The 27,379-nt window shown below is 47.7% G+C and overlaps 1 protein-coding gene across 6 annotated transcripts in view; it reads right to left on the bottom strand.

Moving 5' to 3' along the window:
* The window catches only part of ACTN1 (actinin alpha 1), a 123,195-nt gene that overhangs the window by 9,303 nt on the left and 86,513 nt on the right, over positions 1-27,379 (bottom strand). For 3 of the 6 annotated variants that reach the window (XM_064143690.1, XM_064143644.1, XM_064143673.1), the window contains exons 9-20: positions 27,056-27,137; positions 25,249-25,334; positions 18,258-18,350; positions 16,958-17,188; positions 15,413-15,560; positions 14,530-14,680; positions 11,954-12,062; positions 11,323-11,463; positions 9,272-9,454; positions 7,991-8,125; positions 3,555-3,734; positions 1,231-1,377 (exon numbers count right to left, since the gene is read on the bottom strand). In XM_064143690.1, the coding sequence (XP_063999760.1) occupies positions 1,231-1,377; positions 3,555-3,734; positions 7,991-8,125; positions 9,272-9,454; positions 11,323-11,463; positions 11,954-12,062; positions 14,530-14,680; positions 15,413-15,560; positions 16,958-17,188; positions 18,258-18,350; positions 25,249-25,334; positions 27,056-27,137 (1,686 nt within the window). Of the gene's footprint in view, positions 1-1,230; positions 1,378-3,554; positions 3,735-7,990; positions 8,126-9,271; positions 9,455-11,322; positions 11,464-11,953; positions 12,063-14,529; positions 14,681-15,412; positions 15,561-16,957; positions 17,189-18,257; positions 18,351-23,903; positions 23,990-25,248; positions 25,335-27,055; positions 27,138-27,379 lie in introns of those variants that run through there. The other 3 variants (XM_064143652.1, XM_064143663.1, XM_064143681.1) reach the window with 2 other exon arrangements.

Genomic DNA, 27,379 nt, shown 5'->3' with positions numbered 1-27,379 from the left:
ACCACACCTTGGGGAGGGAACTGTGTCCAGTTCTGGAATTCCTATTAGAAGAAAGATATGGACATGCTGGAACGTGTCCAGAGTAGGGCCATAAGGATGATCAGAGGGTGCAGCAGCTCTCCTATGAGGACAGGCTGAGAGAGTTGGGGTTATTCAGTCTGGAGAAGAGAAGGCTCTGAGGAGGCCTTATTGTGGCCCTCCATTAAAATGAAGGGGCCCTACAAGAAAGCTGGGGAGGGACTTTTTAGGATGTCAGGTAGTGATAGGACTGGGGGAATGGAGCAAAACTTAGGAGCGGGTAGAGTCAGACTGGATGTTAAGAAATTCATCACCATAAGGGTCTTGAGAGACAGGAACAGGTTGCCCAGGGAAGCTCCATCCCTGGGTGTTTTAAAGACCAGGCTGGATGTGGCCCTGGGCAATCTGATCTACTGTGAGATGTCCCTGCCCAAGGCAGAGGGGTTGGAAGTGGATGATGTTTGGGGTCCCTTTTAACCCTGACAACTCTGCAATTCTCTGAGGGCCCACTGCAGCCTTGTTCTCTAGGCACTTTAAAAACAGTTTGGTTGGTGCAGCAAGTGGTGAAGATCAACCCAGATATGCATCACTGGATTTAGCAGCTCTGCAGGCTGACCAGGGGTTTCCAGACAACATTGACAGGCATGATAATGGAGCCTGCTACAGGCTTGGGCTGCTGTCTCTGCTTCCCTGCAGGGGATCTTTGTGATTCAGGCTATTAGAAGGAAGAGCTGCAGACAGGCTGGCAAACTGAGTGGAGAATTTCCTTTAAGGAGTCCCCTAATGCCTTGGCACACGTTTCCACAGCAAGGCAAGGCATGCTTTACACCAGAGTTTGTGCACATCATGCAACTCCACGGTGTGCATAGATCCCCCTGTTTGCTCCGTGCAAGAGCAGCGCTGCTTTCCTTAACACACATTTAAGCAAAGGTGTGTGACTGCACGGGGACAGCTTCTCCAAAGGACCTTATACAGCAGCATAACAGCCTGACCTCTGGAAAAGATGGGGTAAAATCTCCTAAGTCAGATGCACTTCTCACAGCCTAATCAGCACTTCGCAGCCTTCACAGGACTCACTGCTCCACAACAGTGGCATTTTGAAGCAGCAAACATCTTCAACTGATCTAATTTACCACAGTGCCTACTTGAACTGCACTGTGCAGCCTGCATGGATGTTTCTAGCTTACCAAGCTGCAGTCAGCACTGACTTACCCTGTCGAAATGGTTGAAAGAAGCCCGGAACTCATTCATTTGTTCCTGGCTGATTCCTTTGGCATCACGGGTCAGAATCTGGTTCTCCACTTCGTTGATGGTTCTAGCAATTGTTGTTAGTAATTGCTCCCAGCCCACTCGGATATGCTGGGAAAAAAAAACCACAGAGGACAGGAGTCATTATCCCTGGAGGTGTTCAAGAAAAGCCTGGATGAGGCACTTGGTGCCATGGTCTGGTTGACTGGATAGGGCTGGGTGATAGATTGGACTGGATGATCTTGGAGGTCTCTTCCAACCTGGTTGATTCTATGATTCTATGACAATTTTTGAATTGAAAAGCAGCAAATCTGCCTCTGAGGTCAGGGGATTGAAGGTGCTGCTCATCACAAAGGGAAGGATTCTGGTGACCAAGGTGGGAGAAGTCCATTGGCTTAGCAAAGCTCAATTCCCATCTGCTGTGCGAGCCACCCAGAGGTGGCCTATTGACAAGGTCTTGTAATGACAAGGATGAGGAGGAACGGGTTTAAAGGGGCAGAGGGGAGATTGAAACTGGATGTTAGGAAGAAGTTCTTTCCAGTGAGGGTAGTGAAACACTGTCATGGGCTGCCCACGGAGGTTGAGGAGCACAGAAGCAACCAATGTGATCTTTGCTCACATTGGGTGATTCTGTGCTCCACAACCTCCCTGGAGGTGTTTAGGACCAGGTTGGATGAGGCCTTGAGCAACCTGTTCTAGTAGGAGGTGTCCCTACCTATGGCAGGGGCATTGGAACTGGATGATCTCTGAGGTCCCTTCCAACCTAAAGCATTCTATGATTCATTCTATATGTACCTGTAACACTAATGTATTGCTGTGATCTTTGATCACATTCTGTGATCTGCAACCTCCCTGGAGGTGTTCAAGGCCAGACTGGATGAGGCCTTGAGTGACCTATTCTAGTGGGCAATGTCCCTGTCTATGGTGGAGGGTTGGAACTGGATGATCTTTGAGGTCTCTTCCAACCTAAACCATTCTATGATTCTATAATGAATGGCACCAGGAGAGGTTTAGATTGGATATTGGAAGAAGCTTTGTTACTGAAAGGGTTCTCAAAGACTGGAACAGTTGAGATGGGCTTGAAGCCCACCAAAAGATGCAGAGAGCCCCCATTACAAGAAGGATGTGAAGATGCTGGACCATGTCCAGGTAAGGGTCACAATAATGCTCAGAGGGCTGCAGCAGCTCTGCTGTGAGCACAGGCTGAAAGAGTTGGGGCTGTGCAGGCTGCAGAAGAGGAGGCTTCCAGGTGACCTTCTTGTGGCCTTCCAGGATCTGAAGGGGGCCTCCAAAAAAGCTGGGGAGGGACATTTTAGGCTGTGAGGGAGTGACAGGACTGGGGGGAATGGAGTTGTGCTGGTTTGAGCCTAGCTAGAATGTTTTGGTGAGAAGAATTAGATGCTAGGCTGTGAAAAGGAAACAATGGTGATGTCTGCTGCACTCATAGGCTTGCTGAGGTGGATAAGAACAAGAATACGAACATAGATAACAGAGTTGCTCTCTGTCTTTCTGGGTCTGAACTTCTCTCTCTATCCTAACCTGCTGTCTGTGTGACTAATCCATCTGCTTCCTAACCCCCCTGGCCGACCCTCCAAACTACCTTGAGCATAAGACAAAGTCTTGGGTAAGGTAGAGGGGTGGGAGAAGGTGGAAGGGTGGTTGGGAGCCCCTCCCAGGGACTCTGCTGTGTTTCTGTATTGCCTTTTAACTTGTCTGTTTCTATCTATAGCTGTATCTGTTGTAAATACCTGCCTGTCTCTTGTACTAAGCTGTATATATAAAGCTTCATTCAATTTCCAGAGTAGCTGAGTCTAGTCTGGGTGATTTCCAGAGGGGGGGGGGGGGGGGGGGCAGGTAATACCCAAACCATCACAGGAGTAAAGCTGGAGGTGGGTAGGCTCAGATTGGACGTGAAGAGGAAGCTGTTCAACATGAGAGTGGTGAGAGGCTGGAATGGGTTGCCCAGGGAGGTGGTTGAGGCCCCATGGCTGGAGGTGTTTAAGGACAGGCTGGCTGAGGCTGTGAGCAGCCTGCTCTAGGGTAGGGTGTCCCTGGGCATGGCAGGAGGGATGGAACTGGCTGATCCTTGTGGTCTCTTCCAACCCAGACTGATTCTATGATTCTATGAGAAGTGGTGCTAAGGGTCATGGTTTAGTCCCAGACTTGGTAAAGTGACAGATAATGTTTGGAACTTGATGATCTTAAAGGTCTTTTCCAACCGAAGCATTTCCGTGCTGCTAACTGGCCAGAGCGGCCGAGGCCGCCCGACCTGCTGCCAAAAGACTTACCTCCATGGTGTAGTTGGTGTGCTTGTTGTCAAAGATAAGAGCCTCCTGGATCTGCTGGTGGTCTCCTTCCAGCTGGTCGATCTTTGGTTTGTAGTTGACGATGCTCTTCTCATACTGCCTGAGGTGGTTGAGCTGGTCCTCCAGGGTGCCGTGCATCTCTATGGAAATGCGCCCGATCTCCTGCGGCAGGCAGACCCAAAGGAAAGGGGTTAGATCCCACTGGAAGGTCAAGCCTGCATGTGCTTGACATTTCATTTCAGCTACTCCATGCTCACAGAGGATGATGATTCAAAAAAAAAAAAAAAAAAGAAAAGAAAATCTCTGATGGAGCAGTTGCTTTAAATGAGCTGAGGCAGTGTCAGCAAAAAACATAGCAGAGCCCTGAACATTTTCCAAGCAAGATGAGTCACATGAGTTGTGTCTAAGACAAGGATACAAAAAGGAAAGGGCAGAGTTATGTGCAAGAAATGCACCAAGCCAGATCTTTTTCCAAGGTAGTGTCTGCCACTAACTCAATCCCCTGATACTGACTGAATCCACAGACACAGCTCCTGACATCATCTACCATAGAATCATAGAATGGTCTAGGTTGGAAGGGAACTCAAGGATCAGCCAGTTCCAACCCCCTGCCATTGGCAGGGACACCTCCCACTAGAGCAGGTTGCTCAAGGCCTCATCCAACCTGGCCTTGAACACCTCCAGGGAGGTTGTGGAGCACAAAGATCACATTGGGTGATTCTGTGCTCCAAACCTCCCTGGGCAACCTGTGCCAGTGTCTCACCACCCCCACTGCAAACAACTTCCTCCTAGCATCCAGTTTACATCTCCCCTCTGCCGGTTTAAACCCATTACTACTCCTCCTGTCATACAAGACCTTGTCAGTAGTCCCTCCCCAGCCTTCCTGTAGGCCCCCTTCAGATGCTGGAAGGCCACTATAAGGTCTCCTCGAATCCTTCTCTTCTCCAGAAAGAAGAGCCACAGCTCTCTCAGCCTGTCCTCATAGCAAAGCTGCTGCAGCCCTTTGAGCATCTCCCTGGCCCTCCTGTAGGCTAGCTCCAACAGTTCCACATCCCTCTTGTATTGGGGCTCCTTCATTTCATCAGGTCCTATTACTTAAACTAAAGTTTACCTACAAATAGAACATCTCCCTTAAAAATAGAACATCTCCCTTAAAGAACCACCCTCCTCTGATGTGGTTTGATATGGTAGTTGTAAATACTTAGTCTTGCATATCAAGACCTCCTACAGGAAGACTGGAGAGGGACTTTTCATTAGGGTGTTTAGCAACAGGAGAACAGGGAATGGTATTAAGTTAAGGGAAAGTAGGTTTAGACTGGATCTTAATAAGTTCCTAAGTACCAGGGTGGTGAGACCCTGAGAATAGGCTGCCCAGGGAGGCTGTGGATGCCTCTACCCTGTGGGGGTTCAAGGCCAGGTTGGATGAGGCCTTGAGCAGTCAAGTCTAATTGTCAGATGTCCCTGCCTGTGGCAGGGAGGTTGGAGTAGGTGATCTCCAAGGGCCCCTCCAACCTAATGCATTCTGATTCTTGCATCAAGAGAAGTGTGGCCAGCAGGGCCAGGGAGGTGATTCTCTCCCTCTACTCTGGTCTGCTGAGACCCCACCTGCAGTACTGCATCCAGTTCTGGAGCCCCCATTACAAGAGGGATGTGGAGATGCTGGAGTGTGTCCAGAGAAGGGCCAGGAGGATGCTCAGAGGGCTGCAGCAGCTCTGCTGTGAGCACAGACTGAAAGAGTGGGGGCTGTGCAGGCTGCAGAAGAGGAGGCTCCCAGGGGACCTTCTTGTGGCCTTCCAGGATCTGAAGGGGCCTCCAAAAAAGCTGGGGAGGGACTTTTTAGGCTGTCTGGGAGTGCCAGGACTGGGGGGAATGGAGCAAAGCTGGAGAAGGGGAGAGTCAGAGTGGATGTGGGGAGGAAGTTGTTGAGCATGAGAGTGGTGAGAGGCTGGAATGGGTTGCCCAGGGAGGTGGTTGAGGCCCCATGGCTGGAGGTGTTTAAGGCCAGGCTGGCTGGGGCTGTGGGCAGCCTGCTCTAGGGTAGGGTGTCCCTGGGCATGGCAAGGGGGTTGGAAGTGGCTGCTCCTTGTGGTTCCTTCCAACCCTGACTGATTCTATGATTTAGAGTTCTTAGAAAATACACCTCTGATTTAGAGTCTTTAACTTGCTGTATATAAACACAACTCTATTGAAATACCACAGCTCCCCATTTTAAGCCCTGCTTTTTTATCACTGGACTAAAGATTTAGGGGAAGAAAATCATGAGCACCTCAGCAATCAGTATCAACCTTAAGGTTGACAGTTTCTATCAAAGATTGACAGCTTCTATCAAAGGTTGGTAGTTTCTATCAAAGGTTGGTAGTTTCTATCAAAGGTTGGTAGTTTCTATCAAAGGTTGGTAGTTTCTATCAAAGGTTGGTAGTTTCTATCAAAGGTTAGTAGTTTCTATCAAAGGTTGGTAGTTTCTATCAAAGGTTGGTAGTTTCTATCAAAGGTTGGTAGTTTCTATCAAAGGTTAGTAGTTTCTATCAAAGGTTAGTAGTTTCTATCAAAGGTTGGTAGTTTCTATCAAAGGTTGGTAGTTTCTATCAAAGGTTGGTAGTTTGTATCAAAGGTTGGTAGTTTCTATCAAAGGTTGGTAGTTTCTATCAAAGGTTGGTAGTTTCTGTCAAAGGTTGGTAGTTTCTGTCAAAGGTTGGTAGTTTCTATCAAAGGTTGACAGTTTCTATCAAAGGTTGGTAGTTTCTATCAAAGGTTGGTAGTTTCTATCAAAGGTTGGTAGTTTCTATCAAAGGTTGACAGTTTCTATCAAAGGTTAGTAGTTTCTATCAAAGGTTGGTAGTTTCTATCAAAGGTTAGTAGTTTCTATCAAAGGTTGGTAGTTTCTATCAAAGGTTGGTAGTTTCTATCAAAGGTTAGTAATTTCTATCAAAGGTTAGTAATTTCTATCAAAGGTTAGTAGTTTCTATCAAAGGTTAGTAATTTCTATCAAAGGTTAGTAATTTCTATCAAAGGTTAGTAATTTCTATCAAAGGTTAGTAGTTTCTATCAAAGGTTGGTAGTTTCTATCAAAGGTTAGTAATTTCTATCAAAGGTTAGTAGTTTCTATCAAAGGTTAGTAATTTCTATCAAAGGTTAGTAGTTTCTATCAAAGGTTAGTAATTTCTATCAAAGGTTAGTAATTTCTATCAAAGGTTAGTAATTTCTATCAAAGGTTAGTAATTTCTATCAAAGGTTAGTAATTTCTATCAAAGGTTAGTAGTTTCTATCAAAGGTTGGTAGTTTCTATCAAAGGTTAGTAATTTCTATCAAAGGTTAGTAGTTTCTATCAAAGGTTAGTAATTTCTATCAAAGGTTAGTAATTTCTATCAAAGGTTAGTAATTTGTATCAAAGGTTAGTAATTTCTATCAAAGGTTGGTAGTTTCTATCAAAGGTTGGTAGTTTCTATCAAAGGTTAGTAATTTCTATCAAAGGTTAGTAATTTCTATCAAAGGTTAGTAATTTCTATCAAAGGTTAGTAATTTCTATCAAAGGTTGGTAGTTTCTATCAAAGGTTGGTAGTTTCTATCAAAGGTTGGTAGTTTCTATCAAAGGTTGGTAGTTTCTATCAAAGGTTAGTAATTTCTATCAAAGGTTAGTAATTTCTATCAAAGGTTAGTAATTTCTATCAAAGGTTAGTAGTTTCTATCAAAGGTTGGTAGTTTCTATCAAAGGTTAGTAATTTCTATCAAAGGTTAGTAGTTTCTATCAAAGGTTAGTAATTTCTATCAAAGGTTAGTAGTTTCTATCAAAGGTTAGTAATTTCTATCAAAGGTTAGTAATTTCTATCAAAGGTTAGTAATTTCTATCAAAGGTTAGTAATTTCTATCAAAGGTTAGTAATTTCTATCAAAGGTTAGTAGTTTCTATCAAAGGTTGGTAGTTTCTATCAAAGGTTAGTAATTTCTATCAAAGGTTAGTAGTTTCTATCAAAGGTTAGTAATTTCTATCAAAGGTTAGTAATTTCTATCAAAGGTTAGTAATTTGTATCAAAGGTTAGTAATTTCTATCAAAGGTTGGTAGTTTCTATCAAAGGTTGGTAGTTTCTATCAAAGGTTAGTAATTTCTATCAAAGGTTAGTAATTTCTATCAAAGGTTAGTAATTTCTATCAAAGGTTAGTAATTTCTATCAAAGGTTGGTAGTTTCTATCAAAGGTTGGTAGTTTCTATCAAAGGTTGGTAGTTTCTATCAAAGGTTGGTAGTTTCTATCAAAGGTTAGTAATTTCTATCAAAGGTTAGTAGTTTGTATCAAAGGTTGGCAGTTTCTGTTGAAGTTTCTCTTGCTGCAACCTGAGAGAAGAACAACCCTAATAGTGGTCAGGGAAGACCAAGGATAAAGGATATCAGGGAAGAGGTTGTTTCAAAGTGAGCAAAGCACTACCTCCATCTTGGTCTGGATCCAGGGTCCAATGACATTGGCCTGTGCACCAAACTGTTTCCGCAGCCGCTCGTTTTGCTGCTGGCGAGCGTGCTCCTCCATCAGGGCTTGATCCCTCCTGGGCACCAGCTGCCGCACCTGCAGCAGAGGGACACTGCATGCAGCTTACATGTCAAAAGGCACTCGTGTGGGAAAGGCAAGGAAGGGAGGAGCAGCAGGGGTTTGCACTGAAAGCCACCAGTTGTGCGGTTCAGGACGCGCCGGGAAGGCTGGTGGCATGTCAACCCTATCTGCTGTGAGATGCACACTGCTAACTCATCTCAAGCTGTGGAAGACCAGGAAAACTGAGGCTCTGCCATAAAACAGGGCAGGAAGATGAACAAAGCACATCAGAAACAAGCGTTGGCACCGGCAGTTTAGGGCTTGAGGATAGAGGGGATTGAGGTGCTTCGTGTGTGACTCTCTGAAGGGAGGCTGTAGTGAGGAGGGGGCCAGCCCCTTCTCCTTGATGACAAGCAACAGGACTAGGGGAAACGGTTTCAGACTGTGCCAGTGGAGGCTCAGGCTGGATAACAGGTAACACTCCTTCACTGGAAGGGTTATCAAACATGAGAACGGTCGATTCAGGGCAGTGGTCTAGTCACCACCCCTGCAGCTGTTCAAGCAGCACATGGACCTCATGCTTAGAGACATGTTTTAGTCTCATGCTTAGAGACATGTTTTAGAAGGGTTTAGTGTCGACCCTTAAGTGCTGGGCTGAGAGTTGGACTGGATAATCTTAGAGATCCCTTTCAAGCAGATAGGTGATTTATTATGCAGAAAGCTTCTATTCACGATGTGGGGTTTTGGTGGCTCACTTTAACTGGCCTGCAGGACCCTGTTCAGATCTCACTTTGGTGATCTCATTTGGCACAGTTGGTATGGAGAACGGCTGCTCTGTGGAGATAGAAGACCTGAGGGGCTGAATGGTGAAAAAGGATTACCAACTCACAGGCCATACTTACTTGCTTCTCATGTCAGCTGAAGACTGAAAACCTCAACGCTTCTAATTTAGCATCTTTCATTGTAAAACTAACATGCATCTGACTGTCAGATACTCCTTAGGCATTTCTATGAGGGATCTTTTCTACGGGAATTAAGCTGAAACCGAAGGACAAAAACTCCCAAAGCTCAGCAGTAAGCCTGAGAAGGCAACCAGAGAGCAAAGGATCCACTTCCCAAGGCCTCGGTGGCTGAGCAGCAGCACCCTCCCACCACCAGCTTGCAAGGCTGAAAACCACTCACATGTTCCCATTTGCCATTGATCTCGTGTGGGGTGATGGTAGTGTAAGGATTGGTTCCTGCCATGTTGACATGGTACGTCTGGACAATCTTTGAGACTTCATTGTGGATTCCCAGGATGGCCTGTCGCTCCTTGTCAGCGTCTGGCAAAGTGGCTTTGAACTGCTCGTGGGCTGTGCTCAATCCCTGCAGAAGGAAAGCGGCAGTAAAGGATGGCTAAGAGCATTAAGCTGCTGAACGGCTGCAGAAGCGATTGCCCAAGCTTACACGTTCCCAGGTTACAAAGCAGGCTGCTCTGATGTGACTTTCAGGTTCTCTCAGCATCACTAAACAGGTTATTTTAAGTAGTTAAATGATGTGGTCTCGTTTTCCCTGTTTCTATTGCATGCTGAACAGTGGCAGAGACCACAGCCCAAAAAATGGTGCAATAACTCTGGCTCACATTTGAGTGGGAGCTACTTTCCAACACTGCCTGTCAGGCCTTTTGGAAAGACTCAGTTACCAGCACTGCTATTAAAGCAGCCATGTCTCACTAGAGACACCACCTTTTTATTCTCCCACAGGTATGTCCACACCTAAGATAACTCCAGATGAATAATATGAGTCAGCTTCAGTCTGATCAGTCAGAACTAGGTGAAGGTCTTCCAGCCAACAGCGATCTCACAGAGGCAGGATATGCTCCAGCCACCGAGAAGCAGCTCCTTCCCCCTGAACACAACAGGCCCTTTTCTGCTCCCTGTCTTGCATCAGTGCCCAGACTGTGCTCCAAGGATCGGCGGTGGGGACGCACTTGCTGGTAGTTTGTGGCCAGCTGACAAGCCAGTTGGTCCTGGCTCATCTCCCACTGCTTCCACAGGACTTTAAGTTACTTCATCCCAGAAGCCTGGAATAGCAAGACTAGGGAAGGAAATGCAAGGGAAAGAGGCAGTAAAACGAAGGTGGGAGAGAGAGGTATGTACAGGGATAGTCGAGGGAACAGTGTGGACAGAAGAGGGAATGAAGTAAACACCTCATGATTGACCACTCTCTTACAACATATACACTGTAACTACTGTTTGTAAAATTGCTTCCTTACATGGTGACTCATTACTTTGCAGCTGCTGCAGTGGCAAGTCGGGGGGGGGGGGCTGGAAAAGACACTGCAAACAATCACAAAGAGAAGTTGGAAGTGTTTAAATGCTGTTCAGATTTGTTCTGCATTACAAAGGACTTAGTGAACCCCTTTGCTCAGAAAGGAAGGACAGAAGAAACAAGTAGCAGCTCTATAACAAAGCTGACACCAAGCTGGGGCTATTTCACTACCCTTCTGCCTCTTGGCTGCATGGTGTCCCTTGCTGGTCTCCCCATTTGCTGCCTCACTGATGGCCACGTTGCTGTCAACCATCACCAAGTCAACTGAAGTGCTGATTTGGACTTTTTCCATGAGCTCATCAAGGCAGAGAAAAATTCCCCACTGCAACCTAGGGAAGAGTAATTCCTGCTCTCAAAGGTCCGAAAATCACCCATGGGTACCTGCAGTCACTTTTGCAACAACCTTTTCAGAAGCAGGAAAAATGAGACACTTTATTGCAGGAAGCAGCTTCTGCTTCAGTGATTCCCTGCCAAAATGGACAATTCTGACTCTTCCTGTGCTTAGCACCAAAACCCAACTGGCAGCTCAGCAACGGCCCTTATGGCACACCCTATCACACAGGACCAAGTGACCTGGACATGCCATTACATGGGACTTGTGAGCAGCACTAAGCTATGACCATATGAGTTAAAAACCCCACACATAACCCTAAGAGAGTGTCTCAATATTCAGGCTTTCATTAATAAAACTCTGGAGTTACACTAAAAGATCCCTTTTCAGTTCTCTGTGTCCAGGTAGGATGCTGTGAGTGTGCTTCTTACCTACTCAGATTGGGAGTAAATCATGGAAGAACTCTTTTGTTGTTGTTCTCTTGCTAAGGCTCACTCAGTAGAGCAGAAGTGATTTACAAAGGACTAGAAAACCAGGAGACCCCAAGCTTCTTTCTCTCCCAACCTGACCGGTGCATATGACTGCTCTGTACCTGGATCTCCTCAATGGTGTGAACAATGAATGTATCCTGCAGGTCCTCCATGGCCCCTTCCATCCAGTTATTGAAAGGGGCAGCTCGCTTGGCATATTCCAGGTACAACTGGTCAATTGTTTCCAGTAGCTTCTCTGTCCTCTGGCCGTGCACATAAAAAGAAAAAACATTCAAGATGGTTAGAGAACCAAAAATCACATCAATATGTGGGTCCTCTGAGCTGCTCCTTTGTTTCAGACCTCCTTGATCTTCCCAGAATGACACTAGAGTAAAAGTCTTCCTGCTGTTAAGAGATTACATATAGGATGGACTTTTTCCTGAGGGAAAATCTGAGGTCTCTTGAAATAAAACACAAAAAACTATGACAGTCTTCTCAAGCAGAAGAAGAACAATTGCTCAACACAGAAAGGCAGAAATAAATCAAAAGCCTGAGGAAACAAATGGCACCATAATTGGACTGGAAGGCGGAAAAGCAGGCTAAATATACTGAAATGCAGCCCTTGTGTATGGTTGGGGATGTTCTAGGACTGCAGAAGAGACATTAACTTGGTTGCTTGTGTGCACTCACTGCATGTTGCTTTTCATGATCTACCCATGCAGTCCCAAAGGTCCGACTCGAAACATGTCTCACCTCCAAGGCCTCTCTACGTTTCTGGGTTAGAGCACCCAGATTGTCCCACTGGTCACAGATCTTCTGGCACCTGGCATTGACGCTGGGAGAGTCGTAGTAGTCCAGCTCACTGTGAGGGGTGGGGGGAAACGAAAGGACAAGAAGTCAGATCAAAGCTTTTTGGAGCAGAAACCCATTACAAACCTTTATCAGCCTTAAGGATAGATTCTGACAATGCAGCTGACGGTGCCTGCAGGCAAAGCGCGCCAGGGAGACAGCACTATCTAGCTCTGGAGACACTCTATGTTATGGTACATCAAACGGCACGGAACAGGAAGGAAAACAGCCACCACCCAAGGCCTCAGCAGCACTGCCTGATGGGAACAACTTGGCACCGGGGGAAGGGAGAGCAGGCTTGTGCTGGAGCTGGGAATAAACAGGCGATGCGTGGCGCAGCACCTCCCCGCGCTCTGCTGAAGAAGAGGATGCAGAGCTCACTGCCTGCACGCCAGAAGGGGCAGCGAGGGGTTTGCTATCGACACAAAGAAACTGCTTAAGAGCGTTTCAAGAGGCATATAATACAGGTGGCAAGAAGTAGCTCCATTACACGAGCCACTCATTTGTTTAAGACAATTAGAATTACAGTGTAAGGTTTTTCTCTTCTGTACGCCTGGCAGGAAGAGCTTTGCTGAGATGCCTATGGGCTGGCACGCAGGGAAGACGGGCTGGCACTCAGGGAAGATGGGCTGGCACTCAGGGAAGATGGGCTGGCAAGAGCATGGCTGGGAAAAGGAGAACGTGACACTAAGCTGAAGCTTGTGGTCTTGAACTGCTTTGTGCTCTTGGCTCTGCACGTGGTCACCGTGGGAGAAACTTGCAGGCAGAGGGGGACCAGCCAAGCTGGGAAGTGTCAGCCTGGAAAGCAGAACAACTCACAGGGCTACCGAGTCACCCTGGACCATCTGATGATCACTTCTCTATGTGGTAAAGCAGGTTTAAGCAGCTCCTTTTTTGCCTCTCCTAACCATGTTTCTTCCCACCACTGCATTGCCCTTCTGAGGTATGTGGGCACAACTGCTGGTGGGAGTCCTGCAGTAAATTAGCCAGGAAACCGATTTGGACTAAAAATAACTTTTTCTTTGCTAGGTTTTTAATCCAGATCAGTTCCCTGATCTACTTTGCTGCAGAGCCAGCACTGCAGATGAAAGAATTGCCTCTGAAAGCCTGTCTTGTAATGCACTAGCTGTGTACCACCAGTGCTGGGAAGTGGTCCATGCTGAAGCCCCACACACGCCTGACATGGGCAGCTGCAGTGGCTTCATCCAGACCCTCTCCATCTCCCTGGCAGTGAAACAAACTCAGCCATGGTTTTTCAGGGTACAGCCTCTTTGCTGAGATGGAAAATGGATCTGAGAAGGGTGGCAGAGCCTGCTATCCTCAGGGTTTGGAAGAAATCAGCTCTTCCCTAGCTTGGGGACCAGCCTTCCCTGCTGCTCTTAGAACTGCAGCTGCTTTGGCTGGCATGTAGCTTGTACTTTGGAAGTGGCAGGTCAGCTAATGCTTGCTGACTAGCCAGCCTCAGTTTTAATCTTACTGACATGCAGGATTGCCTTGAACTCTCCTCCTGTTCCAAGGTCAATCCTGAAGTGGACAAGGGAGCAATTCTGTAAATCTGTGTTGTTAAAGGCGATAAGGATCTTGATCCAATAATCCTGATTTTTTAGAACAAAACAGTCCTTCAGCCTCAGAATACTGATCTTACCCCAGACAACAACTTGAGATAGGCCAGGGTGATAGAGAAGTACTTTTAAAATAGGAAAACAAAGTCAAAGCCAAACTGTTCACACTGTTTTTGCCAAGAAACATGCAGGGCTCTCAAATCTCTTCCCCCTGCACTACAGAGGCCAGCTCTTTACCTGCCTGCTGTCCCTAGCAATCAACATCCTGCCCTAAGGAGATCCCATTGCTCCTGGTAACCTGCCTCACTTGTCACTTCAGGAAAAGGAGTGGAAGTGATGGTTTTGAAGCAGGGAGGCAGCTGAGCCGCTGTGGGGATGCCCTGAAGCAAGTACTGACCAGAATCCATGTGGTGCAGGACCCCTGGGCTACAGGACCCAGGGTGGAAGCAGAGGCCACTGTGGTCTCCAGCATTAACAGAGGTTTTTCTTGCCCCACCATAAAAAAGGACTTTTTTGGACAAGAAAGAGCAGACCAAGAGCCTGCTATCCTTTGCTGTTCCCTTCTGCTCTTGGAAAAGTGTGAGAGCAGAGCTGCTCTGGAACCTAGCAGGCACCAGTGGCTGGTCAGACTCTTCAGGAAAGGGCCCACAGCAGCGTAAGAAGCTGGAAGAGGTTGGAAACTTGGCTTGGGAATACAATGCTGCCGCCCCCACCAGCACCCACGGCTCAGCCATTTTCTGGTCTGCTCCTCTGGTGCATCCAGATACTGGAATGCAGTATCCTGGATACTGTTTAGAAACACTAGGACTTCCCAACATTTTTCTCTGGGGATTGATTTGTGGCTTTCCAGAGGGCAGAGGGCAAAGCTGATCGAGCCTCTCCGGCCCCAAGGACGGGACGTGTGCCAGGGTGCCATACTTCAGCTCTTGTGCAATAGCAGCGATCTGCTCCACGCGGTCCTGGTGTGCAGCCAGGTCGCTCTCAAAGGCCTCGTGTTTCTTCAGCAGAGCCTTTATCTCCGAGAGGGTAGCGGTTTCGTAATCCTTCTGCTGCAGCATTGCTTCCTTACCTGGGGAGGGAGCCAAAGGACAGGAGAATGAAGGGCAGGACCCAATGCCCCCACAGCCAGCGCCCTGCCACCTAGGCAGCCCTGGAAGCCCTCAAAAGGACATCTGTCCGACTTAGGACGCCCTGCCTAAGGATTACCTTCACACATGCTGGCCTAGAGTTCCTTCACTTTCAAACAAGGGACTGCGAGCTTGCCATTAACAAGAGCAGGAGCGTGCAGGGGAGCTCCAGCCAGGGCTGTCACAGCTTACAGCAGTCTGGTCTCGGTATGTGCAATCTGGGCTCTGCTGCTTCTGTAAATGCCAACTGCAGCATGTACTCTCCAGTAGTTTTTCCTTGCTCTCTACTCTTTTCCATGCAAAGTTCTGACTTTGCAACAGTTGGAGAATGTCACTGCAGCTGTATGATGTGGAATCATAGAATCAGCCAGGCTTGGAAGGCACCACAAGGATCATCCAGTTCCAACCCCCCTGCCACATGCAGGGACACCTCACACTAGATTAGGCTGTCCAGAGCCTCATCCAGCTTGGCCTTAAACACCTCCAGGAGTATGAGGCTTCCACCACCTCCCAGGGCCAACAGAGAGATAATTTTCATGTGTTATTTTCTAATAAACCAAGAAATGAACCTAGAGGAAAATCTGATGGCAGGACCTGTGCATGATCCATCTCCTCCTCCCTAAGTAATGGGCAACACTATGGCAGGCAAGAGGAAGCTGGTAGGCTGGCATTACCATCTGTCCAGGACTCGTGGATGGACGCCTTCTGCCGGAACTTCTCTGCCAGGTGATCCAGCCTCTCTAGCCTTCGAATCTCGTTCAACAACCACTCCTCATAGCCCTTCTCAGCCTGTTCTAGGCCACCCCAGGCATTGTTTATATCCTAGAGCACAAGAAGCAAAGGCAGGTTAGAAGATGGCTGGGGGTGGGGGGAAGATGTATGTCAGCATTAATCTCTGTGAGCTCTGTGGCTCCAGTTGGTTGGCGTGGATATGGGCTTTTAATCTCATAAGGTCAGGGAGATGAAGTGCCAGACTGAAGACAAACACGACTAGCTGTGTCAGGATGCACCTGTCTGCGTGTGAGCTCCACTCAAAACACTTCTCCATCTGAAACTTCAATAAAACCCAATCCATTTTCTGTTAGAAAAAATGAGAGGCACCCAAACCTTGTCTGATAAAGGCATGCCACTTGCCAGGAGCCTCCCAGTCTGGTTGAGATACAGGGAAGCAATGATTGCTTGATCTTCTCTTATCAGGATGTCACTGAACTACATTCTGCAGGATTCCAACCACAGAACAGTTCAGTCTGAAGCTGGGGCATGCTCTGCTCAGCAACGGGCAAATACCAGGTCTCATTTGTTAGGAATAGTTGATATATATTGATGGCCATTGGATGACCACCACAGTGGTCTTGGGTTGAACACTGGACTTAGAATAGAATAGAGAATAGAATGGAGAATACAGAATATAGAATATCGAATTGAATAGAGAATAGAACAGAATATAGAATAGAATATAGAGTAGAGGATATAGAGCAGAGAATAGAGAATATAGAATAGAATAGAGAATACAATCAAGAATAGAATGAAATCAACCAGGTTGGAAGAGACCTCCAAGCTCATCCAGCCCAACTTAGCACCCAACCCTGGCCAAGCAACCAGACCAGGGCACTAAGTGCCTCAGCCAGGCTTTGCCTGAACACCTCCAGGGCCAGCGACTCCACCACCTCCCTGGGCAGCCCATTCCAATGCCAATCACTCTCTCTGCCAACAACTTCCTCCTAACATCCAGATTAGACCTCCCCTGGCACAGCTTCAGGCTGTGTCCCCTTGTTCTGCTGCTGGGTGCCTGGCAGAAGAGACCAACCCCACCTGGCTACAGCCTCCCATCAGGGAGCTGTAGACAGCAATGAGTTCTGCCCTGAGCCTCCTCTTCTGCAGGCTGCACACCTCCAGCTCCCTCAGCCTCTCCTCACAGGTCTATGCTCCAGGCCCCTCACCAGCTTTGGCGCCCTCCTGTGGACACCTTCCAGTACCTCAACATCTCTCTTGAATTGAGGAGCCCAGACCTGGACACAGCACTCAAGGTGTGGCCTGACCAGTGGAAAGAATAACTTCACTTGTCCTGCTGGCCACACTGATCCTGATCCAGGTCAGGATGCCATTGTCTCTCCTGGGCACTTGGGCACACTGCTGGTTCAATCTTGGCTGCTGCCTTGGTCTTAGAGGTCTCTTCCACCCAAGACAATTCTATGCTTCTCCATATGCCCCCCACTCACCGAAACCATTTTCCCTTCTGAAGGCATGAAGGCTGGCCTGTTGCTGAGCCGCAGCTTGGTCTGCAAAGTGTTGAAGTTGATCTCAAGTTGGCACTTCTCCTGAACCTTGGGGGGCTTGTGCAGGCGGCGGTAGTCCCGGAAGTCCTCCAGTTTCTGCTGCATGGCTTGCATGGTGTTCTCTGGGGCCCGGTTCTCCAGCCAGGGGATGGTGCGGCGGATCCACTCCAGCAGCTGCAAAGAGCAATGACAAGCCCTGAACTGAAAACTCTGTTCCAACTACAGGAGCTGCTCTGTTCTCTTTAGGCACCACTCACTTTTATGTTTGCTGTCAGAAAGATTCTGCCACCAGCAGGGCTTTTCAAAAACAAGTTTGCCAGCTTATTTTGAAAGGTCTTTTTTTGGTGTAGCTTTCACACAGACAGGACCAAACTGTGTCCTCAGATTACACTAAAGCTTGACTCTTCCATCACTAAAGGATGCTGTGAGCCATATTATGTCCAGAAGGGTCTGGCAGGAAAAATCAAATTCTAACATCCAGCTACACTTTTCCCAGTCTGGCTTCCTTGAATTCGTTCTTGCTCTTGGAGTAGCCCTCCCTGGCTGACCTATCTGGGGAAATGCTGATGCCACAGGCAGCCTGTAGTGTAAGCAGAGCAGCATCCTGTACTTTTCAAACCAGTCTGAATACAGGTTCATGGATTGTGTTTGCCTTTCTGTTCTCCATCTTTCCCCTCATCTTCCCCACAAGTACACTCCAGGCTAGATTTGGTCACTTCTGCAGTTTCACAGCTCTTAGTCTGTCGGTCTTCAACCTCCTCAGTTAACCAAAGCAGCTTCCAGCTTGCATATTAAACAGATTCTTTCCAGCTACCAGCAAATGTCTATTTCTTTCCTCCCTCATCTCTAACTTCCATTCCCTCTGATCCAGTTCCTGACTGGTGCAGTACATCAAGATAGAATTTGTATGAAACGTGTTACAAAGTTGTGTAGGTTTGAGCAATTCAGGTTAAAGCAGCTTGATTTTTCCTTTAATATTAACATTTCTATGGCTGCTCTTAATAAACAGAGAAACTCTGAGATGCTTTAGGGAAGCTTTCTGTTTTGAAATGGATTGCTCTTGCCTTTAAGCTAAGTTTGATTTTTTCCACCCCCCCCCTCCAAGCTCAAGGAGAAATGCCACAATTTTCTGGGAGAAGGTGGGTGGGCCAACAGCATTCCCCAAGATGAATTATCAGCATTAAATGCAATTCCTTTCCACACACACCACTACCCAGAAACCCACAGCACCATGGACACCTACATCACTGGCCAGTTTTTCATAGTCTTCCATGAGCTGTTCATTTTCTTGGTTGACTGCCAGCACCTTGCAGATACGATTTGCTGCTGTCTCTGCCTGATGAAGAGAAGAAAAACAGAAGAAGGGAAAAGTGTGAAAAAAAACAATAACCCAAACCCCAAAGCTTCCAGCTTAGCTCCCTGTTACGTGCCTGCAAATGAAGTCTCCTAGCCCTGGCTTTAGCAACCTGTCTGTGCTTTGACACCCCCCCAACCTCTTTGCTTTCCACCTGACCACCTGTGCTGACTTATTCTTCCCTTCTCATGTGAAGACTTTCTTTCAGAGGTTTGCAGCTCTGCTGATCCGACCCTCTGTGTTGTGAGCCAGTCACATCACTGTGCCTTGTATGAAGCTGCTTCCTACTAGAGGGGCCCTGGTTGCCTCTTTACAAAAGAGAGAGTTTCTGCCATCACTTCCCCTTCCCTCAATGGCACACACAACTGCAGCAGCAGTAACCGAGCGGTATCAAGCCAGTGAGAGTCTCCACATCATTTAACTTAAGAACAGTTAATCCACAGACTGGATTTGGGGTTGGCAGATAAAGTGGGAGACCCTCTTCTTGACCCTAAATCTTGCCCTGTAGTTATCTTCCACCTTTCCCTGTATTTCTTGGCACTCATTACAGGGTCACCTCCCATACCTACTGTACACCTACTATACTCAAGGGCTCATAATCCATCCAAGAAATTTTTTTCCACACACTGGATAATCTTTCTGCTTACTCTCCCAAAACAAGTCTCACCAAAAAAAAAAAAAAAAAAAGAGCCTCTTGTTACTATCTAGGTTTGGGTTTGGGTTTTTTTTCCCCCCATTGTAAGGGCAAAATCTTTTTCCCTGCAGGGAGCTGAACATGTTAAAACACGAATTTGGAATAAAGTAAGGATCAGAAAAATCCCAGCTATGAACTCAGGAGCCAGGCTGCCCTGGAGTACCATGCGTGTGTTTGGCATCATGGGGAACACACAGCAGGCTGAGAGAAAGCAGCATCAGCTCCCTTTTAGCATTATCATAGTAGGTGCCATGCCACGAACCCTCAGAAGCTGTGACCCTCAAGGCCTCAAAAAATGTTGAGATGGGCATCATGGGCTTCCTCAGCACCTTCTTACAGCCATCACCTTGGTGTGTGAGGAAGGTGCTAGAACTACTCACAGGACTCCTCTGGAGAGTCCTCTTTTCAGAGGCTAAGTGGAGGTGAAGAGGAGAGGGTACATGCCAAAGCTGCAACAGACTAACTGCAAATGCTGCATCCTGCCTTAAAAATATAGGTAGGATGGATGCCAAAAGAGGTTTTGCTGAGCTCACAGTTGGCAAGTTTCAACCTTTTTCTATTTTTAAAAGGCCTTTTATTATCTGTTTATTCAATCTTCAAGGCCATTCAAGAAAAAAAACCCAAACCAAACAACTAGCCATTTTTAAAGCTGATGTGAGGCAGCAAGAAGAGCAATAAAGTCACAGGCCACACAGTGATGGATGGATTGCCAAGGTCCCAAGGGATCTGGCACTCTCAGTCATAGACTCATAGACTGGTTTTGGTTGGAAAAGACCTCTAAGATCATCCAGTCCAACCATTCTCTAAGTAATTTGTAAGAAGCTATAGAAACACATATATTCAGCCATCTGTCCCTTCAGTGAAGTGGACCAGCTAGGGGAGACATGGCTGTTAACTAAGCTCAAACACATCAGAGGGACCTGTGCAGCAGAAAGGGCAACTGAATGAAAAAAAAAAACCCAACCACAACCAAAAAATCAATCTGCCAAAAGTGCAAACAATGGCTACATTTAAGAAAGCTTGTCCTTTGATCTGTTTGTACCTCAAGCCTGTACTTTAATGGAGTGCTTTTTGACATCCAGAGAAAACTTTGCAGCCATGGAACCAAACAGCATGTCCAAAAGCCACTGCTGGAGCGCTACCACGATGTGCCCAGTGACTGCAGGCAACTGGTGGTGCCAAATGTTTACCCCAGGAGAGGAGCTCCCTGAACACTTAGCTGTTTAAACTTCTAGGAGCTCTCTGCAGCAGCAACCAGCTGTACAGGAGGAACTTAATTTCACAAAGGCTCATTTATATGCATCTGATGATAGATTTCCACCAGCTGCCTGGGTTTTTAAATGTGTGTGCATATACATGCACGTTGAACAGCTGTCCCAGCCCTCTGAATGTCAGCAATTACAGCATTTTTTGTATTATCCTAACAACTGAAGTGTAGAGAATTTTTCTCCCCTACCAGTACTTGCTTCCCAATGGTCCTTGCCTACTGGACTGCTCCATCCAAGTGCGCTGCTGTTGCAGCAGCAGGAAAGGCTTTGTGGCCACTGTGACTGTTAATGTCACAATCAACACATTACACTGACCTGCTCTGAACAAGACAGGATGAAAAGATTCCTGATGCTTTCAGGTAACCTCAACAAATCCTTCTCACCCTGCTGCTAAATGAGCTGCTCTATGGTGATGGCAACCTCGGTGAAACACTTCTAAGTAAAAGAAGAGAGGCACACTAAAATGTTTCCATGGGGCTAAGGCAGCTCCCCCTTCACTTTCATTAGTGGAGTGGAAAAAGCTGGTTTGTTTTCCCCACACTGGTAAAGGCAATAATGCATTTCAGATGCCCAGACTGGCTCCAAACAAGCCAGAATCCCTACAAGGCATGCAGCAGCAATGAGATGCACCATCCTGGGGTCCGAAAGCTGCCAGCCTGCATTCTCACAGCACCCATATGAACTGATCAGCTTCACACAGTGTTGTGCTGACACCATATTACTTGCACTCAGAGTGTGAAGAGGGCCAGCCCAGGGCATTCCACTCCACACTGCACTGCTGTGTGACATGTGTGTGCTGCTCAGGAGACTCAAAATGGCACTCTGGATAGCCAGAGTAACAATAATGCTGCTTAGGAGACTCAGAATGGCACTCTGAATAGTCAAAGTAACAGCAATGCTGCTTGGGAGACTAGAAATGGCAATCTGAATAGCCAAAGTAACAGCAATGCTGCTGGGAGACTAGAAATGGCAATCTGAATAGCCAAAATAACAGCAGTGCTGCTTGGGAGACTAGAAATGGCAATCTGAATAGCCAAAGCAACAGCAATGCCTCTGCTTTTTTGGTCTTCTCTGCACTTCTCAACCCTGACTTGGACTGCTTAGCAGCCAGCTGTCACTCTAGCTCATGGATCCAGATCTCTTTGCTGAGAAGGATTATAAAGGGAGGTATTCCCACAGGGAAGATGTCTGTCTGCTGCTGTCCTCTGCTCTCAGAGGACTGCTCCAGAATATTGTATGCTAAACACAACAACCTTAATAAAATGGTAAAAAAAAAAAAAAAGAAAGTTAGTTAGGACATTTCCAACCCAGAAATCAAACTTTACAAATTAAATAAGTAATTAATCATTAAGCCAACCAGCAGTTGCATGCATTTAGTGTGAAAGTAAGAAGCAGTTAGAAAACAAGCAAACCATCCAAAGCAAAGTATACCTACAAATATATGGATCACCAAAAAATGGCATAAAGAAAAAGCAGCCATCTACACACACAGGTCAGGCTGGGGACCCTGTACCTTCAAAGGCTCAGTATAAGAGAGTGATAGAAGCAGAAAGCAGCTCATGGGACTCCCCCTTCAGGACTGGTGGCAGTAATGAAAAATCTGGATGAGAAATGGAGCGATAGCAGAGTAAGTCACCTAACCGTGCCTGAAGTTGCAGCACATCACCACCTGGGCTGTGGCTGGGGTTCAGCAATCGCTTTGCTCTGGCCGGGGAAGGGGGCGTGTGTGTGTGTCTGAATCGGTGTCACTCAGCAGCTGGCCAATGTACGGCTAGGGTAGCTCCAAAAAGGAGCTGTGCTCCTTCTGCAGGGCACAGTTGAGTTGCTGGCCCATCGGGACTGTTAAAAAACCCCAGTACCTTATTAAATCTCTAATCTGAAATCAGTTAAGACTGCATGGGATTAAAGCTTTAATAACTAAGAAGCTCCATCTCCAGATCTTGCCCTGGCTGCTGGTTTCGGGTTCTGGGGCAGTAAAAGGTTGTTTTCAGCTATCCTTGGAGACATACAGCATCCACCTGAATTGCTGACGAGAGCACAGGACCGGCTGAACAGGTTTACAAATCATGGAATGGGCAGGGAGAGAAGAGGAAGGGCTTGGCAAGGGGCGCGGCTGCTCCTGCAGCTGGCCAGAGCCCTCCTCGTGTCGCGGTTTGCCGTTTCCTCAATCTGGAGCTCTTCAGGTTAAGCAGACAGCATGAAGCAGCCCCTCGGGGCCACTTAGAAAACAGCAGGCCTTGCTGCTGGGCTGGCATGAGTTCTGAGACTACAGTCTTCCTGGGCAAGCATCAGCTGGCTAGAGCTTGCAGCCCGCTCTTAAGGCTTGCAAGCTATGTACAAAGCAGGATCTCAGTGGAACAGTCATGGACTAAATGGATTGCGTCAAGTGGGCAAGTCCACTGCACTGCCGTGGGACACCTTGCCAGTTCCTTGGAAACAAGACACTATCAGATCATTTATATGAAACAGGGCAGAGAACCAAAAGCTGGAACTAAAGAGCTGCTCCCTGGAACCTACTGCCTGTGCTTGCCCTCCGCAAGGCAACGCCAGCACGGTGTCTGCATCAACGCTGCACCCATCGGTGCTGCTCTGCACAGCAGATGGACTCTCTTTGGCTTCAGCTGGGCAACACAGGGACTGTGTCCCAAAGAGAAAAGGCCTAGTGAGAGAAGTAGTTGTGGCTAGGGGAAATAGGGAGAGTTTACATCTGTTGGCAAAGCGAAGACTGCAGTCTTGAACTTCAGATCTTATTACTCCGAAGCCTACACTCTGGAATCTGATCTGGTAGAAAGGCTGCAGCCCAGCCAGGCTACGGCATGGGAGGGAAGGATCAAACCTTTTTCTCCTACTCAAAGGACTGCAGGGAAATTGCTTCTTTTGGAGGAAGTTTGCTCAAAGGTTCCTCTGAGGACGAGAGCCCTGACGCCCGGCAAAGAGACTTTGAAGCAAAGAGGAAGGAGGACTGAAGTTATGGAAATGGGCAAAGCAGAGGGAAGGAAAATAAGACACACAGGTGATTTGGGATACAGAGAAAAATAACCAGGGAGAAGAGTTTGGAAAGCTGGAGGCCTGGTAAGAATGGACTTCATGGCTGCACAAAAGTGCTATGCAGCCAACTCAGATGATAACAGCCTGGGAAGAGACTGCTGACCTAGTGGGAGCTGAGTGTGGAAGGCAGGACGGCAGCTGAAGGAGGACAGGTTGTGATTGCCTGGAGTAGGCTGATTTGACTGTGATACTTCTGGAGGCTCATCACCTGGCCAGGAAAGAGTACTGACTGTGTCAGAGCAGACATCCATTCCCCTATCTCTCGATGCCAGCTCTTTACCAAATGCTTTCTCCACCACTGGGGTGTGAAACTGAATGGAAGGCGCAGCTCGAGTCTGAAAGGACACTGACATCGCTTCTCCAGCAAGACTAGAGACACCCAAGCACATCGCTGGATGCGCTGGGCTTCCCTGCAGAGGTCCTGGGGGCAGACGGGGCAGGGGAAGGGCCGGCTTGTTCCTCAGTGGAGAGGTGTGGTGGGCAGGGCAGGGAGAAGGGAGGGGGTTGTTAGCAGTAAAGTCTCACCTTCTGCGCCCCTGAGAAGGCGTGGTAGTAACATGAGACATAGGTCATTATGGCCTTCTCATCCGGCCTTAGCGTGCCTATAATATCTGTGCAGAGAAGGAAAAGAGGTTGAAAGGATAAAGTAAGAAGCAGCACATAGGATAAAACAAAACAGTCATGGGTGGCGTGAGAGAGGGGGAGAGAACTTCCCATCATGCACTGCAGGACAGGCCAAAGATTTCCATGCGGAGAGCTGGGAACTCAGATCAGAAGGTGGCTAGCAGCGTTGGCTTGTGGCTCAAAGCGGCACCCCTCCCTCCCCCCTGCCCCTCCAAATCCAGGGGGATCCCGACCCGAGGATCCAGGCTCTGCAGCTGCACTCGTGGGGCCTGGCCCAAGGATGTAAGAAGGCTGTTTGCAGGTCTGAACACCCAGGCTCAGAGCCTTTCTGTGTGCTGAGGAGCCAGAGATCAGAGCCTTCCTGCACAGTATCTGCCTGTTCCTAAGGGCAGCTGCTTGGGTTTGGAGAGGGATGTTTACAGGGTCTCACCCACAGAACGTTTAACTTAAGTGACTCCAGTACCAACGGGAAGCTGGCTGAGCCAGACACAGGAAGGATTCAGCTGCCTCATTGCCATCGTGGTGGGTGAGAAAAGATGGGGGGGGAGGAAACAGAACAAATGAACCATCTCAGTCCTCACAAGCAAAATCACCACAGACTGACTCGTTAGACATATTTGGTAAGCCCCAGGTGAACCAGGAGAGAGTCTGTGACACAACCTCAGGTTCAGATCTTGAAGCAAGGGTGTGGGAACCTGCAGCATACATAAGCTAAAGGAAGTTTTGGGTATTTGTGGAAGCCTTTAGGAACCCACTACATCAGCTCTGCTTCTCCACCTTGGAGAAAGCTAAAAACTAAAGTGGATAGATAGGAGCATTGCTTCCAGCAAGGGGCAGGCTGCAGTGTCCTGCTGAGCAGCCCATCTCTGTGATAAAGATTAGACCGAGCAGCCTAGGTCACATTTCCCAGGACTGGGGGTCCTCAGCCATCAGGGCAGCAGCTCAGAAGGCAAATGGAGAAGGCAGAGCTCCCCATTCCCTCCATCTATCTATGTGACAATATGCTGCTTGCCAAGTGTGGCAGGGCAAGCACCGCTGTCTCTAGGGGAACAGGACTCCTAGCTCCCTTGCCCCAGCTACCGTGTCTGGGGCACCACTTTGAACCAACAGCCAACACTACCCAGAGCATAATACTAAAGATGCTCATAGCTAGAGAGGAGAAAGAGAGAGAGGAAAAAAAAAAGGTTTGGACATTAGCAACGGCACCAGGTGTGCTCTGTGGAGGGAGCTTGGGATCCTGTGATACCTTCTGGGCTCCTGAGAAGGCGTGGTAGAAGCTAGAAACATAGGTCATGATGGCTTTCTCGTCGGGACGGGCAGTTCCAACAATGTCTGTCAAAAAAAACCTCACGTTAAGAGCGCAAGCAACTGACGGGAGGAAAGCAAGGCAGGAGGAGAACCACAGCTGTCCGAGAGGCCTGCTGGGGTATATGCTGGTCACAGCAGCTCCACAGGACTTCCCAGCATTTCCCAGAAGTGTCTCTCTGGGAAGTCAGGACCCTTCTCCTGGTACTCTCATGATAAAATTGGCTCCAGAGTCTGGCCAGGCTAACGTAGCCACGTGACAGCACGTCCTGTGTCACAGCACTGCATCCTGAGAACAGCAGTGTGAACAGTGAGTTGCATCGATCCTGGCAGAAGGTCAACATGGCTTTTTACCAGAGATGCACTGCAATTCCTCCACACAGTCCTTCAGGGAAGAGCCTTTTCTCCCTTCCTTTCCATGCCTCCATTTCCACACAGTGATGGCTTGAATTTCAAAAGGCCCTTTCATTAGTTTCAGGGGAAACTCAACACCTACAGAGATCACAGTCAATAGCATGGAGAAGTGCACACAAGCTACAACTCCACGAGGGAGTAGAGTGATCAGAAAACAGCAGTGGGAGCCCCTGCAAGGGGCCTTCTTTCATCACTGCTAGCTTTACTAGTGCATGTAGCCAGCTTGGTTTATTTGAGGGTGGCTTGAATTCCTACAGAATGCCAAGGAAACACTTGAATCTACTCTAGAAGCTTTGTCATTTTTTGTGACCTCAGCATGGTAAATGCAGGGACAGCAAGGCTTATCCCTGCAGAGGGGAAATACTGCCAAAGAATATCAACATCCTACTTGCCCAAATACATTTTCACTGGGTTCAGCTTGACCTATCCTCACTTTTCCCCCTTATTTCTCTCACTCCCTTATTTAACAAGCCTTTAAGTGCTTCTCTTATCCAAATCAAGACTGAAATACATCTTCTACCTTCAGGCCAACATCAAATGGTGAACTATTTCAGGCTGGTGTTTGTACTCCAAAGTTACAGTCCTCTCCCATTCCTGGAGGTGTTTAAGGCCAGGCTGGATGAGTCTGTGGGCAGCCTGCTCTAGGGTAGGGTGTTCCTGCCCATGGCAGGGGGGCTGGAACTAGATGATCCTTGTGGTCCCTTCCAACCCTGACTGATTCTATGATTCTATGAAGTCTGTTGTTAAGCTGGTTCTGACGAGGCTCTGAAATGTAATCCTTGCTGTCCCAGTGGCCTTAGGGAAGCAGCCACAGTCAGCAGCAAAAGCATCTCAGAATAACATGTATCTCTGCCTTGGTCTCCAAACCCAGTCAATGAGAGATCTTCATGCCCAACACTTCCAAGTAGTCAAGATGAAGCCATTTATAACATCAATACCATGCCCCCAGAAGATAGATCACCAGCAATGTCAGAAAGAGCCCAGGAAAAAAAACCCTGGAGCAAAGCAATGCAGTCCTACACCACACATTAACTCAGTATTAAGCCTGACTCTCGACAGGGAACGTTGTAATCAGCAGTAGACACAGCCAGGTGTTACTCATCTCTGCCTAGTCATCAGTATGGGCTCAGAAAACTGAGAGGCACACAGGAGGAAGGGGGATGTAGAACACATGGTTCATTGTTCCACCTTAACTTCTCCCCTATCCACTTAGCATGTGGTGCTGCGGGGAGCACTCAGAGGTTACTCAGTTCTTGTACAATACAAGTCCACCTAGAAGAAGGGGGAAATCTCTTGAGAAAGAGCAAGTTAAAAAGTACTGGGCTCTACTTTACCTTCTGCATCCAGCATCTTGGGAATATCCAGGTATTTCTCAGCCACATCAAAAGCTGTGTTCAGATTAGTGAGAGGATCATCCTGGGAAAGAAAGAAGCAGAGCATCAGCGTCAGCTTCTACCAAAGTACACAGTGTTTTGCTCGAAGCAGAGCTGTAGTGCTTGGTTTGGGACAGGTAACTGTGCTAGTCAGACAAAGGTGTGTGGATCCTCACGTGGCAGGATGGAATAATCAGCTTCCTTTCGGAAGTCGAGCCTAGAGACTCATAACACAATCATTAACTGTACAGGGTTAGCCTTCCCAAGGGGACTCATCTTGAACCT

This window comes from Pogoniulus pusillus, chromosome 1 (assembly GCF_015220805.1).
Source record: "Pogoniulus pusillus isolate bPogPus1 chromosome 1, bPogPus1.pri, whole genome shotgun sequence".
Lineage (NCBI taxonomy): Eukaryota > Metazoa > Chordata > Aves > Piciformes > Lybiidae > Pogoniulus > Pogoniulus pusillus.
This window is presented reverse-complemented; position numbering and strand designations above follow the sequence as displayed.